Source organism: Thunnus maccoyii, chromosome 5, assembly GCF_910596095.1.
Source record: "Thunnus maccoyii chromosome 5, fThuMac1.1, whole genome shotgun sequence".
NCBI lineage: Eukaryota > Metazoa > Chordata > Actinopteri > Scombriformes > Scombridae > Thunnus > Thunnus maccoyii.
The window spans coordinates 33,653,506-33,672,790 of NC_056537.1; the positions used below are offsets into that span (position 1 = coordinate 33,653,506).

The 19,285-nt window shown below is 40.2% G+C and overlaps 1 protein-coding gene across 3 annotated transcripts in view; it reads right to left on the minus strand.

Annotated features, from left to right (window-relative positions):
• bcar1 (BCAR1 scaffold protein, Cas family member) overlaps positions 1-19,285 on the minus strand; it is a 100,761-nt gene that overhangs the window by 25,417 nt on the left and 56,059 nt on the right. For all 3 annotated transcript variants that reach the window (XM_042411269.1, XM_042411270.1, XM_042411271.1), the window contains exon 2: positions 8,744-9,475. In XM_042411269.1, coding sequence (XP_042267203.1) covers positions 8,744-9,475 — 732 coding nt within the window. The remainder of the gene's footprint in view (positions 1-8,743; positions 9,476-19,285) is intronic.

Genomic DNA, 19,285 nt, shown 5'->3' on the forward strand with positions numbered 1-19,285 from the left:
AGAGACAAAATTATTCCAACTCTAGTCCCCTGTGTTTGTGTGTGTGTGTGTGTGTGTATGAGTGTGCTCATTTCTACAGAAATACAGATATGTGTGGGAGTGTGCCAGACAGCCGTGTTGACTTCATTAGTCTCCAGTTAATCTCTCAGTATGTGGTGCAGAACATAGCCTCACACTCTGGCACTTTACACACACACACACACACACACACACACACACACACACACACACACCAGCTGCCTAGAACCAATATTTTGCACTGAAAAAAAATTTCATTAGAAAAAAACATTCAGACCAGCAGCACTCTCTCAGGCTTCTAGTTTTAGGGGAATACAAATCAAGATTTATCAGCATTAAAATATTTATCAAAAAGTTGGATTATTCATCATTTAGATTTCCGTTTTAGGAGGACAGCATTAAGCGTTCTCTAAAATCCAGTGAGTCTGCATGTAAATATAGTTTTTCTCTTCTTGTGTAGTGAATAGCAGGATACATCCATGATGGTTTTTTATAGAAACACTAGTGCAGTGCCCGTTCAAAACCTGCCTGTCCAGAAAAGGACCGATTACTTGGCCTCCAGTCGATACTTCAATGCATAGAAAAATGAATACAGTTGATGTGAGGTGTGAATGAATATATACACCAACACCATGAAAGAAACTGATATTTTATTATACACAGATGTTATAAATAATAAGCACACTAATATTAAATAAATGTTCTTAAAATAAAGTGGATCTATCATACTGGGCTCTTAGATCGTTCCTGTTTTCTGTGCCTCCAGCTCAGATTTGAGTGGGTATGTTTGATCCAAAGATCTGCACTTTGCCTGTAACAGAACTTCACAAGATCTCAGAGAATATGAGACAAACTGGTGTTGAACTGCCTGTGGAAGTATTTGCTCTGTTATTCGTGCATAACTACAGTCATTGTGTATTGGGCTCTGAGTTCTTCTAAAATACGGATGACCTACACTCAACAATGTACCTGAACGCTTCCGTTTTCGCTGTCTACTTTTCTCTTTTTAGAACACTTTTCTCTGACTGGTGTCACGCCTCGTCTCTGGTCTCTCTGACATGCTGGAGTCAGTTGACAGAGTCCTGAAGCTCCACCCTGCCCCTGCACAGAGCAGAGCAGCTAATTAGTTAATTAGAGGAGAATAAAAGCAGGATTTGTGTTAGAGAAGAGAAAGTGAGAGCAGCAGGGTGGTGAGTATGACGCAACTCTAATTTTTCAACAATTAGTCCATTAAAAACGTCCATTACGCTGAACGTATTGAGACAGGAATTTACGGAGCTCTTTATTGTTACCAGTGGTGCAGTTCTCATATGGCATCAGTAAGAGTGTCTCAGGGACAGTTTGATTTATATGTTAGCAAATCCTCTGTCATTTTATTGTTGTTTCTCTTGCCAACTCAGTGTGTGGGGCCTGTCCAGTTCTCCAGCTGTTCTACTCTTGGGTGTGTCTGTCAAAGTAGGTAATACACTCCTCAGCACACTAGACTGGGCTGTAACTATAGCAACTATGCCAGTGTTCCACCCTCAAACTAGAGGCCTGACAGCCCAAATGAATAAGGCTGGAATATGAACTGAATAAAACTTTAAAGCATGCTTATATATTCAAAACCATATTCAGAGCTCTCACTATAATGCTGCTGCTGTGTGTGTGTGTGTGTGTGTAGATAATGAAAGGGTTCGAGAGGGAGCCAGCACACACACACTCAAAGAAAAAACACAGTCAACCAACATGCCCACTGACATTTCAGTTCCTTCATACACACACACACACACACACACACTCTCATCTTCGCTCTTTACACACTACCAGAGCAGAAAATGAGTCCGCTGCAGGTAATCAAATGGACCCCACAGGGCACCCACACACACACACACACACACACACACACACACACACACACACACACACACACACACACACACACCCTGCAGGGTCCATTTGATTACCTGCAGCAGAGTCATTTTCTGCTCAGACTTAGACCAATATACAGGGCCAATACTAGGAACACACACACACACAGATGCACTAATACACACATTGATTGTCTTCAGCTGTTCCTCTGTGTGTGTGTGTGTGTCTGCGTGTGAGTGTTAAGAGCTGGGTGTCTGTGTGGCACGTGGCTGGCGACACACCCCTCCTGACACATCAATGCCTTTGATGACAGCTGTGTCAGCTGACACTGCTGCTTGACCTCCTCACACACACAAACACACACACAAACACACACACAAACACACACACAAACATGCAATGATGTATCCATGCCGAAACTTGCAGGTTCATTTTCAGGATGTAAGTAACATTGAATTATCTGTATTTCCATCTGCTGGATTCAAGGGGATCTATGGAGTCCTGTAGGTGTCATTAAGTTATCACATTCTTTCCATGTGTCTTTCTCCTCTTAACATTCTTTTGTACACAGTTGTGATGCTACACTGGTTTCAGTTAACTGGTCAGCTTCATTATATGACTGTATATAATGCAGTGCAAAATAAGGAGAGAAGGTTGTCAGGCCACAAACAATGTAACTAAGCACTAAATAAGCATCTTAGCTTTAATACATGTTTTATTTTGGATGGAGATATGTTATCATGTGAAATATTTCAATGCTAGTGTCACTGTGATAACTGCTGTATCAATACCGAAATTGTACTTTTTTGATAACTTACGAAGAGAAATATAAATATTATTTTTCTACAAAACCATTTCACAAATCAAGCCAAAATGTCCAAACACAAGCAGCCATACGAGAGCTTTGCCTGAATCAAATCAAGTCTAAATTTGGTAAAAATGTAGATTTTGATAACAGAAATAATCTAATCAAAGAATGAATCAACAAGATTACAAATCTGACCAGAAATGTGATGGTAACTTTTGGTATCTGACAGTTTTTGATACTCAGTGCAAGGGACATATTTCAGGAAGAATCCCTTAAGAATCCTGATAATGTTTTGACAAAAAATATATTTTCCTTAATGTCTTGTCCATTTATCAGCTTTTCCCAATGTTTTCTATTGACCAACACTCCATGGATGGCACGAGAAAGATAAAGGACACCATTCAAATCTGATGATGATGATGATGAGTCCATTGAACAGAGACAGGTGTTATCATCTGCATACACAACCACCTGCTATCATGTGATTAAAATTCCATAGTTAGGTCAAATGATACAAACTGAGCAAACTTCATTAGCTGATGAGATGCAGTGGAAAGCTCTGGGAAAAGCTGGTGTGTGGACCCTGAATTCAGATTATTGTTAGGTCTAGCTCAAGTTAATAATATCATGTAAAGTTAGGTTCAGTTCATTTGTGCGCACAAATCTAACTAGTGATAACTTGTGCTAATCTGTGTGCACAAGGTAGTGTCCAGTTCCCCTCAAGTTGGTATTGTTACATCCTCTGTAGGCCTGTAATGGGCGTATACAGTCATGTGTCTCCTCTGATATTTACGGGAAAGTCTGGCTAGACAAACTGATTCCTGTGAGCTGCCGTCTGTCCGAATATTCCTACAAAGGGACATTTGGTGTTTAAAGCCGGGCAGGAGCCTTCCAAAGCAGCTGAGACTCCCTGCAGCTGTAGCTCCCTCTGCCTCACTGTTCAACTTCTCCATCGTTTACTCTGCATGTTGAAACAAACACTGCAGTTTTCATCACTCTTCAATTATTACTCAACCGTGTGTGTATGTGTGGATGAGTGGGTGAAAGAGAGAGAGACAGACAGAGAGAGAGAGAGAGAGAGAGAGAGAGAGAGGAGTCTTCTCTCAGCAGGAATTCCTTATCTCATAATGACTAACTTGCAGGAGTGAAGAGTGTGTGTGCGTCTTTTTAATTGTGTGTGTGTGTGTGTGTTTGTACGGATAGGGAGGCAGGGGGAGGTAAGTGAGCATAAAAAGCAACTCAGTACAATGAAGGGCATGGCAAGGTAAATACATAAAGTATGTGACGCACACACTTTGTGTGTTAGGTGTAATATACTGTAAGGTCTAGTACTAAATGCAGCTGTGAGTAAAACATTGGCTCAGTCCACTTCCTCACCACATTTCCTTGACCTTCATGGAAAACATCATGAAGTCAAGGAAAGACATAAAGGACAATTCATAAATTATAAATATGTTCTTGTTTCATGGTGACACAGTGCAGACCTTTCAAATTAAGCCACACAAGCACCAATACAGCCTTGAGGCTGATTCCAAAGTCGTATTTTAAAGTTTAAAAAAAATCTAATAATGATATAACACGATTCCAACAATTAATGACTTCCATTCCCTGTCTGTAGCTCTCATCTCCACACCCACTGGTTCCTACTGAACACATCTGACAGAAAAAAAACCAAACAAACTCACAAATATATTTTTTTCATTTTAAAAAAGGGTCAGTGATTTCCCCTAACAATTGGTCACTGTAGTTTTTAACAAACATTACTTAGACAGGAGGAAATAGTGCCTTTGTTGGGGACTATTTTCAGTAGTGGATTAATCCACATTTTGTGCTCTAGTGAGTATTTCTGGGATTATATGAGATTGAATCAGAATAAACTACAGTGTGTGTGTGTGTTCATGGTAATGAAGCCACATTAATTGGTGTGTATTTAATAGTTTTTGGAACAATTTTTGAATTGCCAAAGCCCAGATGAATAAGATGTATCAAACAATACTGTTGGTTTGGTTCTGCACATGAGATTTGTGAACAAGAAAAATATAAAATATCACTAGATTTACCCTTTAAATCAGATTATTAGTGCCAATAACAACTACAAATAATTTAAAAAACAAAAAATATATAACGATATAGAGTTAAAACTCAAATGCATTATATGGCCAAAAGACTGTGGACACACCTGCCTCCAAACCTTTGTGTGCTGTTCTTTGATAGTTGGGTTTGGCATTGTAGTTACAATGAAAGTTAATTTTAATGCTGCAGCATGCAAGGATATTTAAGACAAGTGTTCTTTCAATTTTGTGTCAACACTTGTTTCAACATGACCTTTTCCCTGTGCACAAAGCCAGCTCCATAAAGAAATGGTTCTCCCAGTTTGGTGTGGAGGCCTTGACCTCAACCACATCCAACAATGGGATGAACCAGCTGACTGTGAGCCAGAGCTTATCATCCAACTTCAGTGTTGGACATCACTAATGCTCTTGTGACTGAATGGCAGGAGATCCCTTCAGCTGTTACAGCAGCACATTAACACATACAGTGTCAGTATACCATGTTCAACTGTCATGTATGGCTGGAAGGTTCGAGTGGCCACATACTTTTGGCCATGCAGTGTATATAAAAATGCAGACTATAATTCCACATTGGAAGGGAAACTAATGGCTGTCTGGAAGGTAGGAAAACACATTTAAACATGTAAAACACTACAGCATACTGGCAGAACTGTAAAGAACATATGTTTTGTAATGTAAATGGATGAAGGGGAAAGAGTGTGTGACGGCACCTGTACAGTACTGCCCTTTAAGAACATAACTGACTAATACATATGGAGGTTGGTGATCCTGTCCCCTTCCTCTCTGTCAGTATAATGGAGCTGTTGCGATACTATCTGCCATATATTTCCTCAGATGGACCCTCCCTCTGTTATCTTGCTGTAAATACCATGGTGACACTGGTAAACATATAACCTCTGGGACACCAGTCCATCACTCCTTCCCTGCTTCTCTCTCTCCCTGGTGAATTCCTCACTACATGTAGGTAGTGATGACTTCATTCTTACTCCCTTCAGAATTAATTAAGATGACACTATTAGAGTTAGACCACTACAGAGGGACAATACCCAATATCCCTAGTTTAATAATCACTTTTCTGTACTCACTGTGTCGAGTTACCGCTGATGCAAACTGAACATTCCTGCTGCTTCAATTTAAAGTTTTCCTCTCGCAAACCAGCAGGAGGCTTTTATTGTCAAGCAGCTATGACATAGGTAAGAGTTTACTTTAAGTCCTATTTAGCATTCATAAGCAGCTTACCAACAGTTAATATATACTTTATAACACACTTTAATGTAGTTGTAAGTAGATATAAGTGTTGGTTATTGATGTATTTGTCAGCAATCACATCACAATTGGTCACAGTTGTAATAATATGAAATATGTCTTCATAAGAGAAGTTATAATTGTTGACAAATACTGTACATTTATTAACACATTAAAACATCTACAACAACTACATTATAGTCAGTTATCTACCATTAATTAAATGTTTGTATACTAAATAAATGTTAAATCGAGGGACAGAAAGTTAAAATATTACCAAAAAGTCCAACGTACTTGTCATAAAGATTAGAGGAAAGAAAATTGGCGCGTGCAAGATGATATGGACATACATTAATCAGTGCTAATAAGTGCTAGCAGTGAATGAGTTTGAAATATTACTGCAGACAACAGGCTCTACAGCAGTTTGTGAGAACCAGCACACCTGCAATTTGTCATCAGAGTAAACAACACCTTTAACCATCGCCTGCTGTCTGTTCAAATCATTTGTGCTGTGTACGCACTATGAAATCTATTTGCAGCTGCTCAGTGCATGGCTATGCATGCATATCTCAGAATGCCACCTTCATATGTAGCTGTTCTGCAAAAAACACAATTTGTCTTTTTCAACTTGCACTGTGTGACCTTGTTCTGAGAGACAACACATCTTCTTTTAGTGTCCCATGATGCTGTTAAAAATACAGGTCGAAGAAGCACTGAGGACACAATACAACACTCCTACTGAATTTATCATAAAGCATTTGACTAGTTGTTACATTTCAGTTCCTGCATATCAATTTATTATGAAGCAGTTAGAGACAGAAAGATGAGGTCATGTGTTAAGAAGGAGAGGAGCAGCTGGACGCAGCATCCCCATCATCCCCAACAAACACGAACAACAGAACACTCTGACTAACAGCGGTGCTTACACATATGGCTCACTGCACCACAGCAAGCCTGGAGGGGCTTCCCCAGAGTACACACACGCACACACACACACACACACACACACACACACACACACACACACACACACACACACACACACACACACACACAGTCACCTGCTGGTGCAGTAAAGTGCTTACTCACCCAACCACAAGATCAGGGCTGAATTATTAACAATCTTATTATTTCACTGGTCCTACTCTGCACTCTCTCTCTCTCACACACGCGCACACACACACACACGCACGCACGCACACACACACACACACACACACACACACACACACACACACACACACTGTCTACTGTTTATTCCGTCAGTGTTTCTTCCTTCTTTTCTCATCCATGTCATCTTCTCCTTCTCTACCTCCTCTGTCTCATCACATGGGACTGTTGAGCAGGTTGTTTCAGAACAACAGTACACTGTCATGTGGAGTGGAAAGACTTCAATTCAGTCTTCAGTTTTGTAGTTTTTCCTTGTTTTGTTAGGAATGCTTCAATGCTCTGTCTCACTCTGATCTTCTATTTATACCAAATATAAAAAATAAAAAAAGATTTCTGATTGGCTGGGAGGCCAGGTGTCAGTTGAAATCATAAAACAGGACGCTTAACACACATTCAGGAAATCTCTGCTCTAAATCAGTGTGTAATGAATTAAACAGCAGCATTAGGGCTGCAACTAATGATTATTTTAATTATCAATATATCTGTCAATTATTTTCTCACTTAATCAATTAGTTGTTTGGTCCATAAAATGTCAGAAAATGGTGGAAAATGTCGATCACTGTTTCCCATAGTAATGTCCTCCAATCCAAAGATATTCAGTTTACTGTCATTGAGGACTGAAGAAACCAGAAATATTCACATTTGGTCTTTTTTTCTTAAAAAATGACTCAAAACATTTTGATTAGTTGACTAATGGTTGCAGCTGTAGTAAGCATAGCAACATAACTTCTGCTTTATGCTACTGAGCATCACAAGCAGAAACAGACCTGACCACAACTTAAACTGACAACTAATCCAATTTAATCAACAGACGATCATTTAAACACATTGGTTTAAGATGAACAATACACTCCAATGTGTTCTGATGTAAAACACTCTGCGTCAAGGCGTTATTAGTTTGATGCTGTTGCTTTAACATTTGTGTTTTGTCACTTCAGATTGTAAGCAGACATTATGTGCAGAGTACAGACCATAACATGACCTTCCTCATGCCCATGATGTGTGACATTATCAACCAATCATGTTGTTCCTTTCAAACAATGGATTGAACTGAACCAGATACTGAACCGTTTTTCTGCGTTCAAAGACAACTTTCACACCGGGGACTCTGAGTCTCTGCTGACACCCAGAATTACAAAGTTTTTCGATAGGGCTGCTTTTTATATCAGTGTGACTGACCACACCTTTAGCAAAACTCTGACACATTACTGTAGATGATCCTGACTGGCTGATGTCCAATATAGAACTGCAAACCTTGCCCCACAGCACAAAGAACAACCTTGAGCTTTTGGATTGACAAAAATAAGACAGACACAGATACCAGCAAATGCAAACGGTGACAATAGCAGGATGTCTGTGTGTGTGTGTGTGTGATATAAAAACATCCACAGCCCAGGTCAGGAACAATGACACTGAATGTTTTATTCTCTTCTGTTCCTTTAAGATTTTTAAAATGAAAATAGGATATATAATCCTCCCCCCCTTCATTCCTCCCTTCTTTTCCTTTCTATCATTTGCTCGTTTATGTTTTTTTCACCTTTTGGCAATACTTCTTCACATTCCTTCCTTCCTTCCTTACCTTGCCCAGTGGCTTGTTGCTACTCTCCCAGTTCCTCTTCTCCAGGGAGGGGGGCACCTGGTACACATCCTGCCCGGCTCCTGGCCCTACAGCTGGGGCTGCTCCCTGACCTGGTCCTGGGCCTAAAGAGGGGGGCACCTGGTAGATATCCTGCCCAGACTTCTGGTACTGTCTCTGGGCTAGAGCCGGGGCCTTAATGGGGGGTCCTGGCTGAGCCTTTGGAGGGGGTCCACTTGGGCCAGAGGGGACCTGGTACAGACTTTGGGGACTGGGTTTGGGGCCATGGGAAGGGGGCATCATGTAGACAGAGTCAGGGTTGGGCTGTGCGGGGCTGGGGGTGGAGTAAGCCGGGTGCATGGACGTGTACTGAGCTGCGGGGAGGGGCTTGTTGGCGAACCCAGGGGAAGATGTGGCGATAGCAGAAGATGGAGGAAGCGAGGGTTTGGCGTAGGCGCTCTGAGGGAGGAAGGGTCTTGGCAACAGGGAGGCGGGACAAGGAGAAGATGGATCTGGCGTGGAGGGCGTGGCCTGTTGCTTGCTGTCGTACATGCCAACCAGGATCTTAAGGCGGTTGCCAGGGACGATGCCTTGGCGTCCATGGAGCGAGCAGAGCCACCAGCCATCCAATCCCTGCGTGTCGCGCTCCAACACCGTCATGATGTCCCCCTTGCGGAAGGACAGCTCATCCGGAGACTCCGCCACATTGTCATACAACGCCTTGGCCAACACGTTCTGCAGAAGAAGAAGAGGGACACACAGATACATATCAATATATTATACATACTCATGGTGGTTCATGTTCCCATCTACTGTTAAACTGAGCGTTGACAAAACAAGGCAACAGACAAACATGCTGTCAAAGAGCAGTTTGAATGATATGTGTGACTCAGAAAACAACAGTGCAGGGAGTCAAAACAGCTTATTATTTATTATTTACAACTGTCTATTCGCAGGGATATGTGTACTGTTTCCTGGTCATTTTTGTTTGGCATCTGGAGAACATTTTTCTGACAGTCACAACTTAAATATAAATAAAAATAAATTGAAATTGGTGAACAGGAGTGACAGTCCTGACAGTTGATTTAGCAAAAACAGGTGGACAGAAGCAGGAAATCTGGTGGTTTTCAAACTTGCAGTGTGGTAAAGTTGCTTTAATTTCAAGGTGTATCTGCTGTTGCCCAAAGAAGCCTAAAGTTATGAAACTCACGGAAGAAAATCCATCCAATAACAACTCAGCTGTCAAACACGATAGATAGAAGACCTCCAGAGTCTTCCTCCAAACCAAATCAGGACTTTCTGCCTCCAATAACTTATAAAGGTTATTGATATAAGAGTAGTTTGTCCACCACAGACCACTGACAAATTTATTTTCACATTGTAAAATGTCCCATTTGGTTCATATTTTGACTTTACCGTTTTGTACTTACAAGAAGTTATGTAATAAGTTCACTAACGGACGTCAATCAAATTGTGATTTTTGAAATACCACTAAGAGAAAACAACAACAAGGCCTCCAGACTCAAGAGCAGAATAAGTTGTTTGTCTGTGATTTCTAAAACTGATCTGCCAACAGTTAAGTTATGGTTTAGACACAAAAATGACTTGATTAGAGAAAGATTACAGTCATGGTAAAAAGAAACCAACACTTCCTTTGTGCAATGAATTATGAAACAATGGCAAACTCAAAAAAAATCACACAAATTTGGTAATGACTTTTTAAAGTATACTTAGTTGTATTACTTTTCCAGTGTAAACACACTACACATCCAGAACCTGCTTAGCATTAGTGTGTAGTACTGGAATCTGAGCACAGCAGCTATGATAAATGTTCCTGTGCTGAGCTATGGAGAGTGTCTGTCCTGTTTCATGAGGAAAACAGACCGAGAAAAATCCCAGCCACAGCTGTGTTTATAATTAAGATGGCAGCTACAGCACTTTGCCATATTAAGATTTATTTTCATAAATGACATGCTGTTACATATGATTTAGCACGCAGCCAAGGAGAGGGCAAAGTACAAGGACGCTGAGCTGTTGTTACTGTTTGAACATGGATTATATCTGTGGTTGAATCTGAATGAACCAACAAAAGCCCATAAATAAAGTTACATGTTCAAATAAAAGTATATTTCAAAGTAAAAAGCATCTGATCCTCTTCAGTCAATGAGAAGAGAAGAAGGTTGTGCAGTTCACAGTGTTACACCTTTACTGACTCAACAAGTGTCAGATTCTACATTATACGTAATAATAAAAGTGCAATAAACTGATTATTTGCAATCCAAAAGGCAAAATCTTGCCTTCAAAACTCCATTGTGGTTGAACTCTCTTAACACACACACTCATCCACCTGTGTGGAAACCCAGCGTGCAAACAGAAACACCTCCACTCAGCCTCTCTGGATCTCTTTGAAACTAAACCAATATTTGTCGTCCACGTCTGACCTCGGCCTCTTCTCCTCCCTCTCTGCGTCTGAGTCCCACCCCAGTTATCACAGACTGGTACAGCCTGTACTGGCCCAATGCCAGCCCCCCCCCTAACTCCCGCCCCCCACTACCACCAACCGAAGCACAAAGCACTGGCCATTTGAAAGAGCCCATGTAATTGGCTTCCAGATTTATAGTTGGACTTTTCTTTCACCGCACTGAAGGCCTGTTCACGGTTTCAGAGGACCAGGAATGAGACAGAGAAAGACACTGGACCCTGATATACTCACTTCATTAAATTCATTCACTGGCTGTGTGCACATGCAGTGTTTTCAGAATACTTTTCAGACACTCCTCCACACGTTGTGATTTTCAGTACCTGAATGTTGGTGCTACTTTGTGATCAAACGTCAGTCTCACTTTCTCTCAACCTGACTTGTCATTTTATACTTATTATTACAGACTGCTAGTCAACAACCCAGTTACTCAAAACACACATCTTTTAGCTGTGTGTCATAACTGATTTCAACCTTTATGATTTATGTAAGAAAGAAAAACTCCAGGCCGGTTATACAATAATAACTTGCTCAACTCCCAAACCATACATTCAGAGAACTGCAGAGTACTGTATATAGATCAGTACTTTGCTGGGATTTCTGCACAACAAACTTGCAAATAATATGATGCATATGCAGATATTTTCTCTCAAGCCAGGATACATTTGACCTATCTTTGCCTCTTGGCTACTTGGCTGCAATCTATGGTCCATTGGTCACCTCACAACAAAGGCTGATATAAGTGAACATTTATTTTTTTAAACATTGTACAATATTTGAAATATTCCTGTACAACCTATGCTTCATTTGAGATGTCTGGTGGTAAGTTCTGAATTGAAAGTATTACAAAGAAACAACACTTTCCCCCCTTTAACATTAATATCACTCCATGCTGTTCTTTGACATCATTTTTTGGTTTGTCACAGCGTGTTGCCTGGTCTCTTTTGGTTGTTTACAGCATATTTCAGTCAGAGTGACATACATTCTTCAGTTATCATTATTATTATTATCTGTACCAGAAGTGTGTTTCCTGTAGGGCTGCCACTAATGATTAGTTTCATTATCAATTCATTGGTTTACTGTTATAGACTAAAGAAACCAGAAAATATTCAGATTTGAGAAGCTGGAATCAGAGAACTTTTTTTCTTAAATAAATTCTTAAAAAGACTCTAAGTGATTAATCAATTATCAAAATAGTTGGCAATTAATGTACTAGTTGGCAATAATCAACTAATTGTTGCAGCTCTAGTTTCCTGTATCAAACAGCAACTACGACAGCTGGATCACTCTGACATGGAAGTCAGTGATACACACTCACTCCTACGCTCATTCACATAGACTGTATGTGCCTTATCGCTCCCTCTGAGTTTCTCTAGTATCAGTGAGTGTGTGTGTGGACACACTTCAGAGGTCCTGCCCACCAGCTCTGTTTTCTCATGTGTGTGCTGAGTGGATGATGAATGTACTTCTCTGTCAGATCTCTGCTCTTTCTCTCACCAAGTCTCTATAGAGAAATGAACACAGCTACTGAGGCCAGACTGAGGTCACTCTTTCTCACATACATGCCCACACACACACACACACACACACACACACACACACACACACACACTGGAGGATTACACCAGCACATAGGCCAGTATTGGAATTTTATCATCTATAAAATACAGAGATAAAAATATTTATTATGAAGTGGACACCTGGACAGGATTCACTCAAGCTTAAAAATCATGCATGTGTGTGCAGATACAAACACAGACCGCTGAAATCCCCCTCTTTAGTCCATTCTAGTGTCCAGAGAAACAGGAAGTGCAAGGAGGATGATTCACACACCCTCCTGATTGGACAATGAGTCAGTGACTTGACCCTGAGGTCTAAGAATCACCCTGAATGGGTTCTCATGCTCTCTCTGTGTCTCTTTCTCTGTGAATTCCAGTGGGCTCACTGGACTGGTTTAATAAAGGGACTGAATCATTTAAACTACATTTTAAGAAGTGTAAATTGTGTCTCTCTCAGGGTGCATTTTAGGGCAGTGTCTTCTAGAGATGGGAACTGAATAGGGCTGAATGATTTGAGGAAATTATGACTTGCTTTGATGCTCTATCAATTAAATTTGTATGGGTGGTCTGCATAGTATTAAACAACTGTAAGTTTGTATCAATCATGACAACAAAGTTATTTCTACGTAAAACATCAGATAAAATGACATTGTTGATGACGTCGCTTACTGTTGAGGCCAGAGATCTTTTTACATTGTAACTGTATATTATATGTTGATATTACAGCAGTGGATTGTTCATAATAATAAACACAGTGCTGATAAGTTATATCTAACACACATTTTTTGGTATCTGCCTGATGATCCCTAATGCTACAGCTCTGCACTGTAGCTGCTTGAGCTAACAGCAACATTAGCTTGACAGACAGGCAGCACAGCTAGCTTAACTGCTTCCTCATTCAGAACTTTAATGCTGATAAGGTTAAAATAATAAAATAATTTATTTTGAAGTTTAACTAGGAGATTCTGACTACACTTCACAACCAGCTATCCATTATTCACTTGAAAACCACCTAGCTAACTAGCTGCTAATTTGTAGTTTGGCTAAGCGACAGAATTTAAGTTAATCAATTACAGCTGACCTACATCTACACCTTTTATAACTTTTTATAGGTTGTTGAGACATTGATAATAATGTAATAAAAAATTCCAGCCCTTGCAATTAGAATTTACCATTCTTTCATATTGCAATTTTGATGTGAAAACGATTAGTAGTATTGAACTTTAATATTTTTTGGTACCAAAATAAGCACTGAAAACTGTCAACAACTGGAAGTTGCCATGAATTGAATGTCCAGCCAGACTTGTAATTTTCTTAATTTATTCTTTAATGCAATATCCATTTAAATCACTAAATTGCTCATTTTTAAACTGTATGGACTTTTCGACTGCGCTTCTAGGTGATGTTCTGGTACAGCTGAATTTTGGATTCATTTGTTGAAAAAAAACAAAAAACGTTTAGTTAAAAATGTTAAAATGCCACCTAGCCCTTGTATCTTCCAAGCAATTTCTTTGCACTAGTATGTGTGTCAACATCAAACCCACAACGAGCTGGATCTGAATATGTTGTTGCAACAAACAGAGGTGACTGTGGGAATCATAGCAGCCTTTTAAACACAGAGGGAGAGACACAGAGAGAGTTAAGCAGAAATGTGAAGCCGTGACATTTCCATTTGATTCGCTCCCTGGTGTTCAGCTCCTTACCTCACTGTAAAGTACATGCCCACTCTTGCTAAATATTTCTATGGTTACTGACTAAATTCCACACCTGAGTGACTGAACTCAGGTGAAATCAGCTGAAACTCCTGTCCAACAACAGCAAGCAGAGTCTTTTTACTCATAACAGTGGATAAATGATCCAAGAAAAACTTCCAATTTCATTGAAGGGTTTACTTCACTTTGAGTCATCAAAATACTGAACTAGAAGGCGTGACCATCAGCAACAAACGTCATGTAGGAACTGTGGCTGTTACAGAATGGTAGATCAGATTAACAGTACAACTCAAGAGAGGGAGTGGTTTTCCCTCTGAGTGTCTCTTTTGTACATTTGTGTATGACATGTGCCTCAAAGCTCAAATCAAAGTGTTCTTTTGTTTGAATGAAGTTTCAGGATTGGCTACGAATGATTTGCTGCAACACAGGCAAAGCTGCACGCTACTCACCTTTCTGTATTTCAAATGACAATTAATGACATCTAACCCTTTGACTTGTCTGTAATTTGTTGTTGCTGCAAAGTTTTTCACAAATGATCACAGCACATGTACAGTACTGTAAATGACACTTTATCATAAAATGCTCATGGAATTCCTAATATTAATCCTGATATGCAGTGATAAGTTGATTAAAAATCCTTTCGGAGGTTTAATTTTTGTGAATATTTCAATATATCTTGTGAGCAAACTTGCTTGCATATTGCTTTGATGATGACATTAGAGGTTGTGGATTGTCCAAAATGGAAAGATGTAATAATAAACATCATGGGGGTCACCAAAAACACCAGGATTCAACCTCTGAACATGAGCAGCATTAGTAGTTGTGTTGGACAGACCAATTAACCAATGGTCAAATAAATTCATAAGTAAAAAGTGTCAAGTTTTTACACGTAGTAGTAGCATTTTGGCATACACATAGTCAAACTTAAAGATTCCACATTCTGGTAGAAAAGTTAGTTAAGCATCTAAAGTACTAAATCCTCAGTTTCAACCTTTAAAAAGCCCAGTCAGCTGTGTGCAGACGTGGCTCCTCGTCTGCTAATCAGTGTGAGAAAGCCATCAAGTAGACACTTGTACATCCACTCTACAGAGGCAGGCTGGAAGTGTGGAGAAATGAGAACACAGTGGGAGCTAATCACATTACCCAGACCTCTCGGGATAAATCCCCGCAGCAACAGGTCTAACAATGTGCTGTTACCATGACGACCAATGCCAGGACAACCGGCTGCCGCAGAGCGACGCCAACACTTCAATGAGAGTGCTCAGGGAGACGACGGAGGATGAAAGAGAAGAGAGGAAGGACAAAAGAGAGGGTAAAGAGGGATGGAGGAGTTTAAAGGGCTGAAGGTTAAGTGAAGTGCCGAGACTTCACTGATGCTGATTCCACATAGAATCACATCTTGTGACTACGTTTCACTTGTAAACTTTTCTGCCTTGTTTGAATGATGTAAGGTCATCAACATACCATTGAGAGTGATTACAGTAGTTTGAAGTTGATGTAAATCTTAATCTGCCAGCTAAACATGCAGTTAGCATGAATTATAATCTATGTTTCCAGCAGAAATGTGAATTCCTCTACTCACTATTTTATTGTCAGGACTGGAATTGTTGCCAAGTGATATAATTAACCAACAACCAAACAGTTGTAACTCCAGACAATCATCACACCTTTTGGGTAAAAGACTGTCAATCCAACCTTTAGTCAAAAAATGTCCACTTCAGTCTTCTGCTATTGCAATCACTTCAGAGGTTATGATGAACTTGGATGACAGTGACCTGAATTTGATTCGTTTATAGTTTTACAACACATTACTGAGCACCGATGACCAGAAATTTTTTTCCATTGATTATATTATGAACCATTAGCATAACTTTGATAACAATTATAGCAGACATGAGGTCCACTGTGACGGATTACCTTGTTCAAGTGACTGAACTTGATTTCCACACTGTTATACAAAGAAAACAGACACCACTTGCTACCTCAAAGGTACGTGGAACACAAGCTATCACATTACACTGAAACAATGTGTCCATTAAACAATGAGTCACTAATGGTTCCAGCTTCTCCAGTGTGAGGAACTGCTGCTTCTTTCTGTTTCATATCATTGTAAACTGAAACTCTTTTGACAGTCGGTCGAACACAGCAACACATCGCTTTGGACTTTATGGAAATTGTGACGGACATTCTGCAGATTAATTGATACACTTAATATTAAAAATAGTCAGTATCTTTAAGGACGGGTTCACAATTTTTCAAGTCTGTCTTAAAACAACAATCAGGAGCCCAAATGAACATTGTAACATGTTTTTCTTGCTGTAATCATTCCTCCTGTTCATACTGACCATTAGAAGATCCCTTCATAATGACCTTACAATGGAAGTGATGGAGGACAAAATCCACAGTCCTCCTTCTGTGCAAAAATGTATTAAGTAAGTTTATCTGAAGCTAATAATGAGTCAAATCAAGAAGATATCTTTCAACGTTACAGTCTTCTTAGTGCCAAAGTCCCTCATTTTGTTATTATACTTCCACCACAGCTCAACAGGGAAACACTGTCTGAGGAAACACAAAGAGGGAATTTGATGCTAAAAAGACTGTAAATGTGTCAGATATCCACTTGATATGACTAACTCAGACTGATGAAGCCTCATATAAGCTTCACATTGACTATTAAATGCATTTTTGCACTAAATGACTGTGTGGACACACTGTGGATTTTGGCCTCCATCACTTACATTGAAAGCACATTTGAAGGAGATCTTTTAATAGCCAGTATGAACAGTATGAAAACCTCTTTCACTGTTCATATGGACACCTGACTGTTGTTTTAAAACAGACTTGAAAAATTGTGAACCTATCCTATAACAAATACTGAAAATAATCAATAGTTGCAGCCCTCATGGTGTAGAATTAATAGTATCTGTAATATGTAAATGATTGGATAAAAACAAGCTAAACTGGTATGATTCCTTTAATTGTGAGCCTGTGGTTTGCCTACTGTTTATATCTTAAATATCTTTTGGAATATCCAACAAGTCCAAACAGCTAAAAGAAAAGAAGAGAAACGGAGGAGTGGAGAGGTGTCCACTGAGGAGGAAGTAATGTGAACAGCTGGTGGAGCGAGCTCAGTATAGACAGGTCGCTCATCTGTGTGAGTGTGTCAGTGTGTGTGTGTGTGTGTGTGTGTAATACGTGCGTGTGTGGCTTTATATCCTTTGTCTCTTGCCTCCTGTTTGACCCCTGGGGACAAATACTAGCCTGCCACAAGAGGTTTTGTGTGTGTGTGTGTGTGTGTGTGTGTGTGTGTGTCTATTTAACACAATGTCTGCTGTTCCTCTCTCTTCTCTCTCGTCAGTCGTCTGCTCTGTCCATGCTCCAGCTCTCTCGCAGTAAGTCAAACAGCTCTTCAGGCTCCACGTTCTCTTTGCAGCCTGAATCTGGGTGAGTGGAGGCTCATCAGGGTGAGTCTGGCGTGTTTGGAGGGAGCTGGAGCTAGGCAGAGCAAAGCGGGGCTAGCTGAGGTGAAGGAGGATGATCTCACTGAACTGACTTATGTGCTTGTTTGCTTTGTAGAATTTCTCAGTACATTACTGGCTCTCTATGGGTAGAGGTTAAACCAGAATGATGATTTGATTAAGAAAATGTTTCTACAAAGTGTGACAGAGCTGAGCTGTCCTGCAAGTGCTCACAATGAGAAAGAATTGTCATTATAACAGATTAGGTGATCATGTAGCCCTAAATGTTTGCTGTGACTTGGCTGAGAGACATGAGATTACAGGTTGAACCCTGACCAGTCACGGCTTTCAGCCTCACCACTTCAATGAGGTACAAAGGTGGTTGGGCAGGAGGGGCCCTGATGTCGTGCTGGGAGATCCTGGCATAAAAACACTACTAGATGCACTGGTTCCCAGTCTTTTTGGTTCGTGACCCTTCAGAGCCAAGCATCATCTAGTCGCAACTCCTTGCATGTCTATGAGTTGTGAGCAGGTCAACCAAAGAGTGATTATCCCTTTAGATTTTTAGACATAAACAAAAAAAAAAATTAAACATTTGAGAAAAAGCTGAAAAATAAACTACATTTTGCATTTTTTTCCTTCTTTCCCATGTCATTAATGGTTTCATGACCTCTTGGTTGGGAACCACTGACCTGCAGGCTGCGACTAGGCCACAAAGTGTTGGATAGAACAAGGTGAGTTCAGACGGAAAGTAAAACTAATTTTTGTCTCACATCATTCATGGCAATTTGGCCGCTGAAATACCAACTGTATGTCAGCTGTAAACTAGCAACAGTCACATTGATTTTTGTGTTCAGTTCAGCCTCCGACTGAACTCAGAACTCAGCAGAAACTCCAGTTCTGTCTATTATTTCCTTCCAGTCTCTCTCCCTTTCCCTCTCGTCTCTGTAGGTTTATGAAGAATCATAAAGACCCGGAATACGCACAAAATTTCCTTTGCATTCACAAAGTTCACACACAGTTAGAAGTTACAAGTGGAGCTAAAACTGTAAATTTGTGCTGAAGATGGTGAGACAGGAGTGGTCATGTGGTCATTACAAATCAAAAGGGTTCATCCAGGTGAAGATGGGGTGAACAGACAGAATGACTGAGCAGCATCACCACTCTCAGGGCTCTCCAGCAGTGAGGCACAGCTGCAGTCAGAAGAAACACTGTGTTGTGACTCAAACATGATTTGCATTGATCTGAAGAAGAGGCATCACTCTGCTTCAAAGTAGAAATGCCAGGATCACTGAAATCCTGTCACTGACTGCTTTACAAAAAAAGCTTTTATTGAA